The sequence below is a fragment of the Glycine max genome, chromosome 18 (assembly GCF_000004515.6).
Source record: "Glycine max cultivar Williams 82 chromosome 18, Glycine_max_v4.0, whole genome shotgun sequence".
In the NCBI taxonomy this organism is placed as follows: Eukaryota; Viridiplantae; Streptophyta; class Magnoliopsida; order Fabales; family Fabaceae; genus Glycine; species Glycine max.
The window spans coordinates 53766373-53785274 of NC_038254.2; the positions used below are offsets into that span (position 1 = coordinate 53766373).

Below are 18902 nucleotides of genomic sequence, written 5' to 3' on the forward strand. Positions count from 1 at the left end.
CCTTGTGATATGAATTTGATTAAGAAGATCCCATGTGCGAACAAGGACAGGTATATGTATAGCACATCGACAAGGACTAGATAACAAAATTTGATTGGAAAATATTTTTTATGCAAAAAATAAATAAATAATATATGTATTATGGTGATAATTTCCTCACAAACCTTTTCTTTTGTCAACTATTAATTTAATATTGACAACAATAAAATTTATAATAAGAAAAAAATCCATCAACTTAAGAAATGGTGTGAGGTTCACGTCCCTCAATTCCCAAAAGACATGTTTAACTTTCTAAATTTCCCCATACTTTCTTTATTTTTAAGTTCTTATTTATTTATGTGCTTTGTTTAGTTTATTCTTTTACTATTAAATTAGAAAATTTTCTTTTTATTAATGAGAATTAGTTCACGTCTGAGGGGAGAGGGATAGTCAAGGACAAGACTGCGCCTGTCCCTTACATTGTCCATGAGTCTAGTTAATCATTGTCCCCTTACATAATTTTTTTTTTCAATGATGATAATATTAATAATTTTTAGTGGTTCTCCTTTCCAATTCCACGTCAACCAAGTCAACTAGAAACCTTGTTTTTCTTTTCTTACTTTATATCCAAACAAACAAGACTAATTAAAGCAAGTGGCACATTGTTCTTACTAGAAGACTTTTGGTAAACCTTTCGTCCTTATTAGCATTGTCTTGTGCACCGGAATCTTGAATGACGTAAAGGACTTTACATGCCCTCATTTTTAACTTAATAGCAAAAGGATTAAAACTTAATAGCAAAAGGTCCTTTCAACGTTTGACCTAATATTAATATAAGTTTTATATAATTTTTTTTTAATTTATTATATTTTTATAATCTTATATATATATTTTTTAAAAAATACAATATATAAAATTAAATTTTAATTTTATATAAATTAAAATATATATAAAATAAAAATAAAACTTATATAATTTATGTCAAAATAAAATTTAATTTTATATATTATATTTAAAAGATAATACGTAAGATTATAAAATAAAATAAATTAAAAAAAATTAAATTTTAAATTATTTTTACATAAAATTTATATTAACTTTATATTTTATATTAAATATTTAAATGAGTATTTGAATAATAGTAAAAGAATCTATTTCTTATTTTAAGGATTATGACCGTAATTCTTTCTTAAATATTTTTTTAAGTTGTTATTTTTTAAGAAAATATTGATTAACTTTCTATTTCAATAAATATTTAAAATTTAAATGTTGAAATGAAAATTAAGATAGTATATTTTGAAATATAGAAAGACTCAAATAATAAATTAAAAAAATAAGAAAATTAATTTAGTGTAATAAAGCCTAATAATTAACACAAGGACTATTCTCCCTGATTTTATAAGCTGGAATATCGTCTATAAATACAACACTCAATTAATCAGCCTATTACATACATAGAGTCTTCAATCTTGACCAAAATAAATAAATAAAGAGTGAATAGACAATTTAGTCTCTGAGATTGTACCCATTTTGCATATTAGTCCTTACTTAATGTTAAATTTAAAATAGTCTCTATCTTTGCATAAGTGTTGCAAAATAGTCCTTCCGTTAAATTTAAAAGTAACGCCGTTAGTGAGGTCAATTTTAGTGCCACGTGGACTATCCAACATGACATTAAAGGATGACGTGGCATGACACGTGAACGTGCCTCCTAAAAGATGTTACATCATTTGATGATAACAAAACGAGTAAATAGGCAATTTAGTCTCTGATTTTGTACACATGTTGCATATTAGTTCCTAACTTAATGAAAAATTCAAAATAGTCCCTATCTTTTGCATACATGTTGCAAAATAGTCCCTAACTTAAAAGATGTCAGAAATCGTGTTTAAAGTGTCCATGCATTGCAAAGGTTGTGCCTTGCACGATTTCTGGCGGCACAGATTCCTCCTTGGATTCCTTGTCATCTTTTGATTCTTTTGGTTTTTTCTCTTCTTCTTTCTTTTCTTCTTCCTCTGTTTTTTTCTCCTCCACTTTGTTTTCCTCTGGTTTTTTCTCTTCCTATTCAAAACACAAAAAAAAATCAGAACACGGAATGATACATTGATAGTCATTGAAGAAAAAAAAAGAGGAAAAAAGAATGGTTATGCAGACCTCGCCCATTGGTGTTAACGGCTACAGAGATAAGGTTGTTGCTGTGAATTTTTGGTTCTTTTTATTTGTTCAAGTGTGTGTGGGTTCTTTTTCGTATATATGCCTCAATTGGTTCAGAACCATCAAATTTGAAGAAGTCACTAATTCTATCATCATCAAATGACGTGACACTAAAATTGACCTCACTAACAGCGTTACTTTAAAATTTAATGGAATGACTATTTTGCAATACTTATACAAAAGATAGAGACTATTTTGAATTTTTCAGTAAGTTAGGGACTAATATACAACAGGGGTACAAAGTCAGGGACTAAATTACCTATTTACTAGTTTTGTTATCATCAAATGACGTGACATCTTTTAAGAGACACGTCCATGTGTCATGCCACGTCATCCTTTAGTGCCACGTGGACTATCCACGTGACACTAAAATTGACCTCACTAACGGCGTTACTTTAAAATTTAACGGAATGACTATTTTGCAACACTTATGCAAAGATAGGGATTATTTTGAATTTAATATTAAGTTAGAGACTAATATGTAAAGTGGGTACAGTCTCAGGGACTAAATTGTCTATTCACTCAATAAATAAATAAAAATGGGTACTCTTCCAATTGGCATTAGGAAGAATTGGCTAACATACTTTAAGTATGAAGAAGTAAGGGACACACCAAGAGAAACAAGAAACATTCTTTTGATAATCTTCACTTTGGTTGCAGTAGTGACATTTCAAGCTGGAGTGAATCCTCCTGGTGGAGTTTGGCAAGAGAATAAGGATGGACACTTGCAAGAAGAGCAATATATGCTTCAGATGAGCATGCTTACTATGTCTTCCTCATCTTCAATTCTTTGGCCTTTTTTAATTCCATCTTTGTTATTTTGTTACTCACTCACAAGTTTCCTTTCCATTTTGAGATATGGGCTGCCACTGTTTCCATGGCTATGACTTTTGGATCAGCCCTTTTTGCTATCTCCCCAAAAAACTCTATCGATTTAATCCTTATCATTGCTGCGGGGCCCCTTCTTGTGAGATCTCTGGTTACTATCTTCAAATTGTACTTGAGGAGTTATTTCTTTAAGAATACACAAACCCAGTTCGTGCTTGATCTTGTGGAGCTTTAGGAACTAGGTGTTGCAGTATAAATTCATCAAAAAAATCACGCACATACACGAACATACACTTTTCCAAGAACGAGAGCAAGAAAGGGGAAAACAGTTACAACGGAAATTATTTCTGTTTCTTGTTATTGTGATCAAATACACAAAATGATATTACATCAATCAATATCTATGTCAATCAATAACTAGCTTATTTATTCTATTGAGTTTAACACACCCCCTTAAGCTAATTTCCTACTATCAACAATATTCAGCATGCTTCTCTGTTTCTTGAAGGTTTCAGATTTCAAGGACTTGGTAAATATATCTGCAAGTTGATCTTCTGATCTGCAGAACTTCAACTTGAATTTTCCCTTCGTAACTTGGTCTCTTATGAAATGAAATTTGGTTTCAATGTGCTTTGATCTTCCATGTGCAATTGGATGTTTGGCTAACTTGATTGTAGATTTGTTATCTACATATAACTCAACTGGACCTTCTTCTTTGATCTTCAGTTTCTGCATCAAAGTATCAAGCCACACTGCTTGACAAGCTCCCATTGCACCAGCAATGTATTCAGCTTCGCACGATGAAAGTGCAACCACAGATTCCTTCTTCGAGCTCCAAGAAATTGGTGCTGAATCAATTAGAAAAACAAACCCAGCAGTGCTCTTCCTATCACTTTTGTCTCCACACCAATCAACATCTGTATAGCCATATAGTTTTCTTGTATTTTCACTATGGTTAATGGGCATCAAAATTCCATAACCAATTGTTCCTTTCACATATCTCAATATTCATTTTGCTGCATTGAGATGTGATACTCTAGGCCTGTCCATAACTCTGCTAATCAGACCAACACTGAAAACCAGATCAGGTCTGGTGTTGCAAAGATATCTCAATGCCCCAACAATCCTTCTAAACTCAGTAGCATCTACCAAGTCCTCTTCACTATCTCTATCGAGCCACAATCCAGCTTCTGCAGGTGTTTCAGCATTGTTACAGTGTTGCATATTGAATCTATGCAGAATATCAATAGCATATTTTTGCTGTGTGAGAACAATTCCCTCACTACACTTCTTGAATTCAATTCCAAGAAAATATGACAACTCACCCAGGTCAGTCATGTCAAACTCATCCATCTGATTTTTCTTAAATTCATTCACTTTTGCTTCAATGTTTCCTGTCAATAACAGATCATCAACATAAAGGCATAGCATCATAATGTCTTCACCCCCTGACTTCACATACACTCCATGCTCAGACCTACACTTCACAAAACCCAAATTGGTCAAGCTCTTATCTATTTTCATGTTCCAAGCACGTGGTGCTTGTTTCAACCCATATAAAGCCTTCCTCAATTTGAACACCTTGCTCTCACTGCCTTTCACTGCAAACCCAGGTGGTTGATCAATATACACTTCTTCTTGTAAATGACCATTCAAAAATGCTGATTTTACATCAAGTTGATGTAGTTTCCACCCTCTCAAACTTGCATGTGCCACCACCACTCTCACTGTCTCTAATCTGGCCACAGGTGCAAATACTTCTTCATAGTCAATGCCTTGCCTTTGGAGAAATCCCCTTGCTACTAACCTCGCCTTATACCTCACCACTTCTCCTTTGGGATTTACTTTCACCTTATACACCCACTTCACTCCAATGACTTTCTTATTCTTTGGTAGTTCCACTAACTCCCAAGTATTATTCTTTTCTATGGAATTAAGCTCTTCATTCATAGCTTTAATCCATTTCTTATTCTGCATTGCTTCTTCCACTGTGAGTGGCTCAGATTCAGCTAGTAGTGCAAAATGCACTATCTCACCTTCATCATTAATTGCACCATCATTCAACAATTCAAAATCAATTAATCTTTGAGGGACTTGTCTCTGTCTCAAAGATCTTCTTGGTCCTTCAGCATTGCCTTCTCCAGTTTCATTTTCTTGCACAGTCACAGTGTCACTGTCTTCAAGTTGCAATTCAACTTGATTATGTTTTTCTATCTCTGGTGTGACATTCCACTCCCAATCCTTGCTTTCATCCACCACTACATCCCTGCTTATCACTATCTTGTTGTTCACTGGATTCAACAATTTATAACCTCCAGTTGAGTGATATCCAATCAATATCATCATTTCTCCTTTATCTTCAAGTTTAGTTCTCAGTTGGTCAGGTACATGTCTATAACAAATAGATCCAAACACTCTGAGGTGAGACACACTTGGTTTCACTCCTGTCTAAGCTTCCTCAGGTGTTATATTTTCCAATTTCCTAGTTGGGCTTCTGTTCAAGATGTATGCAATAGTGTTCACAGCTTCTCCCCACAAATATTTTGGTAGTTTCTTGCTCTTTAACATGCTCCTCACCATGTTCAACAAAGTTCTATTCTTCCTCTCAGCTACTCCATTATGTTAAGGAGTGTATGGAGGTGTTACTTCATGTGTGATGCCTTCTTTCTCACAAAATTCAGCAAACCCAGCAGATACATATTCACCCCCACCATCCGTTCTTAATATCTCTAAATTCTTTCCACATTGTTTCTCCACTGAAACTTTGAATTTCTTGAATACTTCAATCACATCACTCTTCCTCTTAATCAAGTAAATCCAAAGTTTTCTACTAAACTCATCTATAAATGTAACAAAGTATTTGTTACCTCCAGGAGTCATATGTTGAATTGGTCCACATACATTAGAAAAAACAACTTGCAACTTCTTCTTGGATCTTGTGGATACATTTTGATTGAATGAGTTTCTGGACATCTTGCTTTTTATACACTCTCCACATACATCATTTGGCACCTTGATATGAGGAATTCCTTTCACTATTCCCTTACTCTGTAACCTATTCAGATATGTGAAGTTTAAGTGACCATAACGAAAATGCCATAGCCATTCTTCCTTGTCAATTGTTGATGCTAAACACTGTTGCACTAGAACATCTAGCTCATCTTTAAATGTTCTATTCTTTGACAAATTTGCTTTAATCAACAATCTCTTTTCATTGTCATACACCTTCATGGCACAATCCTCCAACACCATCTTGTAACCTTTCTCCAGTAGCTGTCCAATGCTTAGAAGATTGCTCTTCATTCCTGGAACATACAACACTCTAGAAATAAAGCATTTAGATCCATCTCTCTTCCTAATCATCACCTTTCCTACACCTTCAACCTTCATAGTCCTGTCATCAGCAAATCTCACCCTGCTTTTGACAGTGAAATCTATCTCAACAAACCATTCCTTCTTTCCTGACATGTGTGTTGAACACCCAGTGTCAAGGAACTAGTTATCACCATGATCACTCTCATCCTTCACAGTCACCATATATAACACTTCTTCTATATCTACTTTCTCCTTCCTCACTTCTTCCACTCCATCATCACCAATTTCCTCCTTTACTGCCATTAACAGAATTTCCTCTTTCCCATCTTCTTCTTGAGCCAATCTTGCATCAGTGTGGCTTGGATTACTATAACATTCATCAGCAAAATGACCGTATTTCTCACAATTATAGCATTGAATGTGACTCTTATCAGTTTTTCTTCCTCCTCTTCCACCTCTTCCTCTAGCACCTCTTCCACCTCTTCTTATATAATTCTCACTGCTATTGTTCTTTTGTTCACTATTGTAATTATTACTAGAATTTCCTCTACCAGAGTTTGAGTTACAATTGTTACCTCTGCCTTTTCCTCCTCTGTAATTGTTTCTACTTCTGCCACGTCTTCCTTGACTGTCACGACTTTTGTTTCCACTTTCTGCCATGAGTGCTTGTTCAGTGCTAGGCTTCACAGACTTCCTCTCATTCATTCGTTGTTCATGTGCTTCAAGTGATCCTTGAAGCTCCTCCAATTTTAGCGTTGATAGATCCTTCGATTCTTCAATCGCTACCGTGACATGATCAAATCGCGAATGCACCGATCGTAATATCTTCTCAACAATTTTCTTATCAGACAAAGTTTCACCACACGATTGCATTTGATTTGTCATGGTTTGAACAGGAGTGAAATAGGTAGCAATTGTCTCACTCTCTTCCATGCGTAGCAATTCATACTGTCGCCTTAGAGTTTGAAGCCGTACTTTCTTCAATTTCTGATCACCGGCGTAGGAGCTCGCGAGAACATCCCACGCCTCTTTGCTCGTCTCCGATCTCGCAATTTTCTAAAAAATTGCTTGATTCACACACTGATGCAGAATGCACAAACCTTTGCAATCCTTCTTCTTTGCATCTCTATATATCGCTTGTTGCGCAGCGGTTGGATTCTCCGACAACAGATCAAGTCCGTTCACCACCAGATCCCACACATCTTGATAACCGAGGATCGCCTTCATCTTCATACTCCACTGATCGTAATTTCTCCCATCAAGAACAGGAAAGTTCGCCGGAAAGTTTCCGTTCGTCGTTGCCATTGATAAAGTTCCTTACCGCCTCTCGTGTTTTCACTCGTTTACCGTCTCTCGTGTTTAGGTTTCACTCACCTCACTTTCAATCGATGATCACACTTCAACAGCCTGCTCTGGATACCATTTGTTGGAGTATAAATTCATCAAAAAAATCACGCACATACACGCACATACACTTTTTCAAGAATGAGAGAGAGAAAGGGGAAAACAGTTACAACGGAAATTATTTTTGTTTCTTGTTATTGTGATCAAATACACAAAATGATATTATTTCAGCTAGTTTTTTTCTGCACTGAAGTAGCACGTGGCTAATACTCAATCAACACAATTAGTATGTGGTTCAGCATATAGGAGAGTACTTATTACACGTGGTAATATCTATATCAATCAATAACTAGCTTATTTATTCTATTGAGTTTAACACTAGGAAGGACTTGGCTGTTTTCATATGATGAATAATATAGTTTTGGACAAAATACGTACGTCCTAAACTTGTTGTTAGCTTGTTTTTGGAATTACTTTAGAGAGAATTGCTTCCATTTTGTAGCAAAGTTATATTTCATCACTTGAATAAATTGCTGGTCGATCTAGACCTTTGTTACTAAGAAATGGTGTATTATTGTTGTAGGATCACTGAAATATAAGAACGCGTGCAACAGTAGTATTTAGCTCATTGGAAAGCTGTACAAGAAAAAAGAGCCAAACACCAATTTATCCATCAAAATTTAAGCATTAACTCATTTAGTTTTTGAATAATTAAAATCCCACCGGCCACCCGTGAATACCATATCTTGTCTATTTTTTTTATACATTTCATCTTTGTTGTGATCCTTTTGGAAAAAGAAAAGAAAATGGAGGGACATATTGTTTTTATGAATAACTACTTTTGGTTTCTCATTTTATTTTTAGAGGTTAATAGTCGTGGAAGAATTGAAAGTGTAGAACAGTATTACACAGGTTAATAGTCGTGGAAGAATTGAAAGTGTAGAACAGTATTACACAATTAATTAATGTTATTATATGATTTTTAAGATAATTATTATAGAAAATAATAAATTTATTATACACAAAATTTTTTTAATTAGATAATAATGTAAAATTTATCTATTTTCTTTTATTCTTAATATTTATGTTATTTTTCTTTTCATTTCTTTTGTTAGTAAACAACAATGATCAAAACCATGAGTCAATCTCGATAAACATATAACATTATTTTCAATTGGGTTTGGCCCCAAATTTTATGTTATTGTTATTTCTTAGATCATTTTTCTTTTCTTTTCTTGTGGGCCAAGATAGACCTAGAAAGGATTCCATCCTTCTCATTTCTTTGGACTATTGCTACCTGCACTCCCATATTGCTTCCAGTATTCTTTTCAAAATATTTTTTAATCCTCCGGACTGATTAGTCCGGAATCCAAAAAGAGAGTGCATTCCGGAATGTAATTTTACATTTTGGAATAAACATTTTGCAAGAAAAAAGGAAGTACAGGAAACAACATGGGAAGTGCAAAAAACAATAGTCATTTGTTTGTGGTTAAAAAAAATATACAAAATCCTTTGGGTCAACGCATAGCCAAGAGGATTGGTTTTGTCATTCCTTCTCTTTCCTCTTGCTTCTTTTGGTTGTTGCTTCCTGCACCTCAAAGTTGTTGCCCCCTACACTCTTTTTGGAATTTTTTTACCTTCCAAATTGATCATTTTGGAAGTCTGAAAAGGGCACAGTAAGCAATAGACGCTTCTTTTTAGTTGGGTTGATTATTGGGCTACGAAAAGTTTAAACAAATTACAAAACACAGTGAAGAATGCTTCTTTCTGTGCCCCATAAAAATCAAGGAGCACCTCTTTATATTCTGAAAAGTAATTTACATTTACGATTAGCCCTGTTTCGGAATATAAAAGAGTACATCTTAATTTTTATGAGGTGAAAAAACCTTTAGTCCACAAAGAATATGACCCATGTTATTTTCATTTTTCACACCTTTAACTCGCTATTCCCACCCACTCTTTTTATATTATTCTTAAAAAAAAATACCCTTGACGAAATGTTTCAATTGTGTACAATACACAAGAAAAATCTGTTTCCGTTGTTCTATAAGTAAAAGTAAGGAGTGAGACTTATAACACAGCAAAAACAAAATTTCGTTGTATACTATATTAATATATTAATTGTTGAAAAAATCAATACATTAATTAAGAGATTAATTGTTTATAAACTATATAATATTATATTATGATTTTTGTAAATATTAATGGATTAAATAGTTTATATTTATTTAAGATTTTATAAATATGATTATAATTTATATAATAAGAACTATTAGTCTAACCATATATTTTGAGATGAAAATTTCTAATTTATTAATAATATTAATTTTTAGCATACAAGGATATAATTTGATCCTTCTTGATAAGGAATTAAAAGAAATATGAAAAATGACTTGGCATGACGAAACCGAAGTCACTTTCCACCAATTCAACTCTATTTACCATCTCATAAAATTTAACTTTCTGTGGTTTATTTTTCCATCACTTGAAAGTTCAAACTCGTGAAAATTAAGCAAGGATTTGCCGAATATATTCCTTTTCTACCAAAACAAATGATCCTAAATTTATGCTCGCATTCTATCAATTGTCGCAAACAATTAATACGATCATGACATTTATCAAGGGACATTATTTAATAATCTTCATGGCCTCGTACATACTTCGAAGACAGCATATCTTTGCAATTATGTCAATTTATTCTAGTAAAAATCGACAGATATGTTATCAATAGTTAATTATACATTTTAACTTCTTAATTGATTAATTCGTTGTACTGATTTTATCACGTATGTAATAATTACTCAACATGATTGTGTTCTTTAATTTATAGCTTGCAGATCCAGCAAGTACCAACTATTCTGAAAGGAGGTAAGAAATTGACGAGTGTGATAAGGTGCACATTAATTTGGATTGGAGTGGTAGGCGGAACTACAAAACATAACCTATAGGATTAGACTAGAAGGAAGATGATAGAACATTGCTTCTATTGATAATTTTTGTTAACTATCTCAAATAAAATACCATTTTAATAGAAAAGCAAAGATTATAAAAGATAGTGTTACCAACTAAAGTTAGTTCAACGGGTAGTGAAGTACTAGCTGCAGCAAGACTCCTTTTGAGTAACAATTTGAATAATTTTGTCCCTACTTATTTCAAAATATGAAATTCATTTGTTATACTAAAAAAAACGTTCAAGTGTAAATATGTGATTCAAATTAATTTAATACACATTTCAATCAAATTCATAGTTGTTTGGACACTCGTTGCCAAACCAAAAACTAGCTCAATTTTTCTATAAAAAAAAGTGAAAGTCATATATATTTACTAACTTCTCATTAAACAATCATGTCCCATGCATAAGATCAAATAAACAGGCTATTCAACATATTAATTAATTCTAATGAATTTTACAGCAAACAAGTACTTTATTATCTTCTAAACCTAATTCAACCATATCGGTAATTTCATAGATCATGTGTTAGTTTTTTAATAAAATAGTTTAACACTTCTAAAGTATAGACCCCTTTTTAGTATTTCTTAAATGTTGTAAATAATGCGAAACTTTATCCACAATGATCTCATTAGCAATTTCTCGTGAAATTTCATCAAAGAGTTTTTTACTATTTTTTTCCCGAATATATAGTTAAATCATTAGTTGAAAAAAAAATATCATTGTAATTACCATATACCCAGTCTCAAATGACTCAAATTGTGATTTTCAAATGTTTATAAACTAATAAAAACAGACAGATAGACTTATACCAAGCAGTTAAGTTTTGCTTCGTGGTGCACTACTCTCTCTCCCTCTGTCACTTTCTATATACATGTAACCAACTAATTATAGTTGTCCATTATTGCACATGTTTCTTCACTTCCGAAGAATTAGCCCAACTGTCAATTAGCACGCACTATCTGTTTGATGTTGAATGGAATGTCGGTGATTATGCTAGTATCACTGTAAAGCCACGAAAGTATATGAAATGCATTCTGAGACCTAAGTGAGTATGTAAACCAGTAGATTAATAGTAAATGGGATAAACTAGTCTGACTAATGATACATTGACCCTCTATTTAAGACACTCCAATGTGGCGTGGTGAGTCACAACTCACAATCATGCCATCCAAGTATAGCCATTAGATAATCTAAAATATTCTAGAAATCCTGATAATTTGAATTCCCACTTGAGAATAGAGACTATTATGAAATGTAGGTTCTAGTTGAATAATGTTGTTTTTTAAAGTAAAGTATTTTTACCGTCCAAAGTTATGATACTAATTTTTTTTAAGAAAGTAAGGTGTTAGTTAAGAAACAATTCTTTTTCCTACATGTACATGCTTTATTCATATACACAAAAATCAAACTCATATCATATATTTAAAGAGTCAATTACTAGTTCATGTGTTACATCTTGTGAATAGTGAAACAAAAAAAAAAAAAAAATATATATATATATATATATATACCACCATATTACAAATACTTGTTTAACACTTTTTTTTCTTATCATATCAATTAATGTATCTATTTTTTCCTCTTGATTTTAGTTAGGAGTAAAGTTTCACCAATATTTTTCCTTTCAAGTAACATACTGAATCTCTAACTGATTCCTGGACCCTAGAAGGGATGGACCTATTCGGTGTAGACTAGTGCAAAGTTACATTAAAATAGTAGCTCTCTATTGAACTGTGCACGCCATTCTTTTGTCTACTTATGGCCAAAATGGACATGTACTCACTCACCACACAAATTTTCGTCCAAAATGTTGTTAAAAGCTTTCTCTTAGTGACAATGCAATTGCAAATTGCCAAGAGAATCCAAAGGTGGACAACACAAGAATCGGTCTCAACCATACAAAGAAACAATAAATTATTATATTAGTAGAGCTAATTAAAAATACCACTCATTTAGCCAGACTGTAAAGAAGAGACCATTATCTGTAGTTCTGTGCAATGCCAAATAATTTAACCAGAGTTCAGAAATAGAAAAATAGAAATTTTCTTTTACTAATTAGAGACACAAAGAAGTAAGAAGAGAGCAGGACCAAAATAATTTAATTTGAAAATCTATAATAGGTTCATACATCTACAGCTAGATTACATGCATTGAGGTAATGCAAGAAATCAAACAGCTAATTGTTGTTGCTTTTGATGGGAAGAAGATTCGTCCTCATTGTAGCATAAATGTGCCTTTAGAGATTTTCCTAAACTTAAGGAAGAATCTGCAAAATTCAGTGGTTGCATCAGCAGCATTTCGCTTTGGAGATGTGCACAGTACGCTTGGAAGGTGCCAGGGGTTACATTTAAATGGAAACCCAAACCAAATAAAAAGTCCACCTCAAGAAAGTTCATCTCTATTGTGGTAATTCCTCCAACTTTTGCATAGTAAGCATTGTTGTAGTACCTTAGGATTTCAAGAGAGACAGAAAAGTTAACACTAAAGGAATTTGCTGAATAGCATGTAAAAATATTTTAAGTTAAAAAACAAGCAAGTCAATAATCATTAGGAGTTTTGGCATTTCCTTTTGTGTCTTGTTCTAAATTCGATCATAGATTTGTGTAGAGACATAAATTTTCAGGAAGATCATGATTGTGTTTAAAAGTTTGCTGCTGCGTACATGCAATAAAGTGGTGGGGTCACATGGGTGGGTGGTCTCTTTCCAATGTAAAGCCAGCCTGGACATAGTATTATTCACAAGCAAGACTATATTCTTTTAAGAGGCGTGGTCGTTTTCAATTTACAACTATATACCAGATCATTATTTTGGTAAAAAATGAAAGCCAGCAAATTTAACAGGGAAAAACTAACATGCAAGATCTGGGTTTATCAGAGAAATTTATTTTCTCTCTCTCCTAGTAATGAAATACTTCACAGTTGACAAGGAAAAACATCAATCTCCAACCACAGGAATGGTAGAGCAATTCTCTTGTTTTTCTCTTAATTGATTGAGTGGGAGACTAATCCTCGAGGAACAAAGATACATTTAAGAATTTAACCTCTAGCTCCCAACAAATATTATTTCATACATACAGATAGGGGGATCCACCTCCTCTGACCACATATATTAGCAACATGATTATTTGCTAACCATACCTCACCATGTTGGTTGGTTTACGTGTACCTAATCACGACAATTTGATACTAAGAAATTTAGAACCCCCAGAATTTTTTTAAATTTGTTCTTCCAAGTCAATTAACTTCATCTAATCAAAGAAATATCTCAGAAATTTCTGAGAGCGAGGCCTAAACTTTAGAATCCATCATTGATTATCATAGACTTTAAGGGTATTAGATTTAAAAAAGAAAACAAAATTAAGCAGTGTATTGATCACATTGAGATACTTACAAGTCATCCATGAATTTTGCAGCCACCATAACGCTGGTGATGAGTAACCGGTGCACATTAAAGAAGTTGATGGGCAAGGAGGGTTGCCTTTGAGTGAAGCGATCAAGGTAGACGTATGCAACAATGAAGCATGATGGACTGCAGTTGGCATACTTGAAAATTCTCTCAAGGTAGCTTTGAATTGAGATGGTGGGGCGAGTCAAGCCATGGAAAACTGAGACCTTTTGGTGTAGGAGTTGTTGCTGGTTAAGATCATTAGATTCAGCTACCCTTTTGAGGAGAGATGAGAGAAATGATATAAGCTTAGGCATAACATTAGGACTCTCAAGCTCTGCCATGAGTGGTAACAAATTCTAGGTAGTAAAGAGCTTGGAATTGATGTCAGATAGTGAAGGTATATATAATATAAGGATTGTGTTAAACTAGTGAGAGAGGTTGTTTGTTAACTTTTCTTGGCCAAAATGCCCCTTTGTAATTTAAATTATCTACGTGTAAGTTGGCATTTGTGGTGGCTTGTGTCCTTTTCGGCTTAAAAAAGTTTTGGGGTTTTGAGTTGGGTAATGATTTTTTGTTTTTCCTCTTCTTCGATTCAAAACTTGACTTGCAAAAGAGGGAAAAAAAGGAACGTGTTTATTGTGGGTTGATGTCTCTTTGTTGCAAAGGAACTGTGGTTTTCTGGTGATTTATTTGTGACAACGGTTTCGGCATTCCATACCCATCATGTGATTACTTGTGGGAAATTTGAGATGGTAATCTAAGGGTCCCACGTCTAATTAGGCGACCTTTGCATGTGTTTTGATTCTGAACAAGTGGGGTGACATAACCTGGATTTGCTATGTTGGTCCATGGCATTAGTAAATGCTGCTTTTGTTCCTTCTTATTTGCTTATACCTCCCATAAAACAAATGCAGAGAAAGGTGTTGCTTGGTTTCAAGATTGGTTCATGTGACCCAAATCAATTTCAGACTTTTAACAATATAATAGGGAATAATAGTCACTAATTTGTAAGGCTTAAGCTCATCTAGCTTTAATTAGATTCAGAGATTTGGCATCTTAAAGGGTCCATTAATTGTGAACAAAAAAAAGGGTCCATTAATTTGTGAAAGGGAAGGTGAATGTTTTGGGTGCTCTCCCAGTGTCCATTTATTTTACTGTTGTGTACCTGTGTTGAATTGACTTTGATAAAATATAATTTAAATATGTGCAAAATTAAATGAATATCAATAACATGCATGCTATATATTAGATCATAATACTACAGTATAAGGAACTGATTTAATATTTTTGCTAATTTGGCACTAAGTACGTACTTACAATTAATCTGACTTTTCATAAGAATTCATGACATGAACTTGATGAATTAATGAACATACTCCAGGGTTGCTTAATATTTTTACATAATATTCAATGTATACGGTTAATTTGAATCAGTGTTTGATAGTTAAGAAATCAATAATTGCATACAACAACTGGGTGTCTTAAAATTGCATTCCTTATGCAATGTGACCTTGATTGTTGAATTAATGAACATTCCCTATATCAACCACAAAAATGAACATTCTTATGCAATTGCATAGCAACAACTGGGTACCTTGAAATCAGAGCTAGAATGAGGTGGGTTTAGCCTACTAATCAAATAACCAAGCTGGAACAATTGGCTGTAATTGCAAATAGAAAATGGCGTCTAGAAAACAGAGAGAGAGAGAGACAGAGAGAGAGAGAGAGTATAATATTTTCTAATCCATATGGTCATATCCTTATGCTTGTTGTCCAATTTAGTACAATTATCTCTAACTCGGCACTGTACTCAACCCACTGAGGAAACCATTGTTTCGGACATTGGCTATGAAAGAAATTAAATAATCTAAAGTGCAAAACATCACGACAAAGGCTGGCTTTGTGTAACAGCTACTATATCTAATCTTACGTAAATTAAATCCATTAAATATAATTATTGAGATCTTCTACTGATATTTAAGTTAATAATTAATAAAATTATTTATACCTATTTGAAATATTTATTAAATATGTATTTTTATTTATCTTTTAAAAAAAATTAAGAAATTTAAAAAACATTTTGGTTCAAACCCAATTTTCAACACCAATTCTAGTCCGGTTTTCACCAATTTTGAAATTGTTTAATGTTTTAGCGTGTCATGACTGGTCACCAAAGTAATTTCGGATAGAACAGGTCAAATCAGTGGATTCGATTCTAAATACAGTTTCTTTAGACTGAGTTGTTCTCATAGACGAGTTGTTCTGCAATAGATACTGTTATTAACACATGTTCAGTTTACAAATCCTTTTCTTTTACTTAATTTTTCCAATGTAAAGAAATATTTTATTTATTTATCATATTTGTTTCGTTTTTCTTAATATTTAGCATGCGTTGGGTGTTTATACATATTAAAACGTCTATCTATAATTAATGCGATATAGTTATTAATATATAAAATACACATTAAGGGATAAAAATATACAACATCAAATTAAAAATTACAATAATGATTATAATTGTCCAAAACGCACGGGCTTTTGGACTTAGTTTAGCATAAAAGTTTGGTACCAAATACAAACTGTAGAATGTGAAGGAAGCGTACAACAGTAATACATCACAGCACTGCACCGAAAGTAGGGAGTTTGACCTATGAATTATTGACACAAACTAGAACAAGAAACACACAGGCTTCTAAATGCTCCTTTTTTGGTTTGGGGGCATGGAAGCATGCACCAAGCTTTACAGCCGTAGATTTATTTCTATGAAGTTTATTATTTGATTAATATAAAATCTTTGGCTATAAGCAATTGGAGCATGGATGCACCCTCAACAGTAAGGTGCATGTTAGACAGCAACCAGAAAACACCAGCATGCATATAATTATATATATATATATATATATATATATATATATATATATATATATATATATATATATATATATATATATATATATATATATGTATGTAGGAGGCAACACTTTAACACACATTGGCTTCTTTGTTCATTACCCTTGATGTGCTGGCTGCAGGTTTTCCACGAGCATATACCACCCAGAGAAAAGGATTCCCAATATTGGAACGTACACTTCAGTGATTGATTTAGCTGATCTCACAATGCAAGCATCCACATGGTCCAAAACATAAGCATTGCACTCTGCATGCGAGAGAATGGTGCTCCAACAACAATGGTTGCAGCACTAGCCCAAAGAAACACCATAAAACCAAATGGCTCGAGAAAGAGGACCAAATGACAACAGGGCCATGTAGTTTGTGGAATGGCTGAAGCTGGTTAATCGGTGAGTGGGTGCATATGGCAAAGATAATCCAAAGAAACACAATGGTTGCAGCCACAAAAGATGAAATATGTTGCGCATTTTGCTTGCGTTTGGCTAGACACTGAAGGGTTCTTCTTTCTCCTCCTTTTCTCCTTGCATTCCCTTACCCAGAATTGGGTTTAGATTACAACCAGTGGACTTGTCTTGCAGTTGTGAAGTCATTTTTCCATCCCAGTCCAAAGCTACCTTAGTGTACAAAATATTATTATCGTTCCGTACTTTGGCTGGTATGGAACAACCTTCATTTGCAACATTCAGGACCCAATACGTGTTTAGAATGGACTTGTCTTGTTGCAGTTGTTGGGAAGTGATTTTGCCATCACAGTCCAACGCTACCTTAGTGTATAAAATATTATAATAAATATGATTCATGGCTATTCTGGAATAACTCCTTTCCTGTGGTGTTCAATAGCTTCACAATTTCTGGGATGCCCTCCAGACTTCTTATCATCTCTCTCAACATAATAGCTGTCTGCAGCATGTAGAAGGTCAGAAGAAGGATAGAAAGGATTGTAAAAGCAACAAAAAAACTAACGATGTCAAAAGCAAGGAGTCAAATCTAGTCAGAACTTCTCCTTTGAATCCTATACTAGTGATTCTTATTTTCTGATTAATAATGAACAGAAATAACAACTTCATTTTGTAGGCAGCCTGCAGTAGGTATTTCCAGAATCCATGTAATTTAACCCAATTCGTCTTAGGCATGACATTGATGACAAGAAGTGATAATAGCTAGTAATACATGAAAGTGTTTACCACGTTCGTTAAGGCGTCTAATATTTATAAAATTACCACTAACGACGGTTTTGGTAAAAACTGAATCTTTAAACAACATTTTGTATCATAATTAAAAAGCAAGTCCGCGAATCAGAGCAGGGCTAATATTTAATTTGTAACCAAACAAAACCTTAAGAAATGTATTTTTAAATGAAGAAAAACACTAGTGGCTAACTTGAGAAATTGGGGACAGAAAAAGAGAACAGATGAAGATAAAGAAATGATTTTTTGACATGTCATTGTTTGCAAGAATTTCTTATGTTGAGATACATTAATATACGGCGAAACTACATTGATTAGATTTCTTGCTTTTGTCAGGAAAACACAAAAAATATCCTTCCCATTTTTCCTATGGATTTGACTGACACCCCAGCAAAAAAAGCTTTGGGCTTCAAGGAATTTCATCTTCCATGTTGCATAGTGTATTCCACATTCCTCGTCACTTCCACTGCGCTTTGCTCATAATGGGTCCCAGTATCATCAGATATCGAGCACAAATGCTGACTTCTCAATTTTCTTTCAAATCGTGAACACAATCGCTGTTGAGCTTCGAGGATGCATTTACTGAGTTCTTTCAGCGAATTACAGATATCATGACTATCATGTGGTGCTACATGCAGATTTTTATCTTGCTTATGTTGATTGCCACGCCGTGCTATTATGTTCCAGAACTCAACGACGTTAGTTTGGATGCTTTGTCAGAGTTTTCAACGAGATGAACTAGCTTTACGAGGTCGACGACGATGTTTGTTAATCAAACTAATAA

At 33.6% G+C, this 18902-nt stretch overlaps 1 protein-coding gene and 1 pseudogene across 1 annotated transcript; one reads left to right on the forward strand and one right to left on the reverse strand.

Moving 5' to 3' along the window:
* Positions 1-2732: 2732 nt before the first annotated feature.
* On the forward strand, positions 2733-3256 carry LOC100809807 (uncharacterized; annotated as a pseudogene).
* Positions 3257-12718: 9462 nt separating this feature from the next.
* Positions 12719-14471, reverse strand: LOC100806451 (cyclin-U4-1). Its single transcript, XM_003552429.5, has 2 exons — positions 14025-14471; positions 12719-13081 (listed from the first exon to the last, which is right to left on the reverse strand). Exons 1-2 carry the CDS (start codon positions 14360-14362, stop codon positions 12802-12804), a joined length of 618 nt encoding a protein of 205 aa, XP_003552477.1. The 5' UTR covers positions 14363-14471; the 3' UTR covers positions 12719-12801.
* Between the last annotated feature and the right edge of the window lie 4431 nt (positions 14472-18902).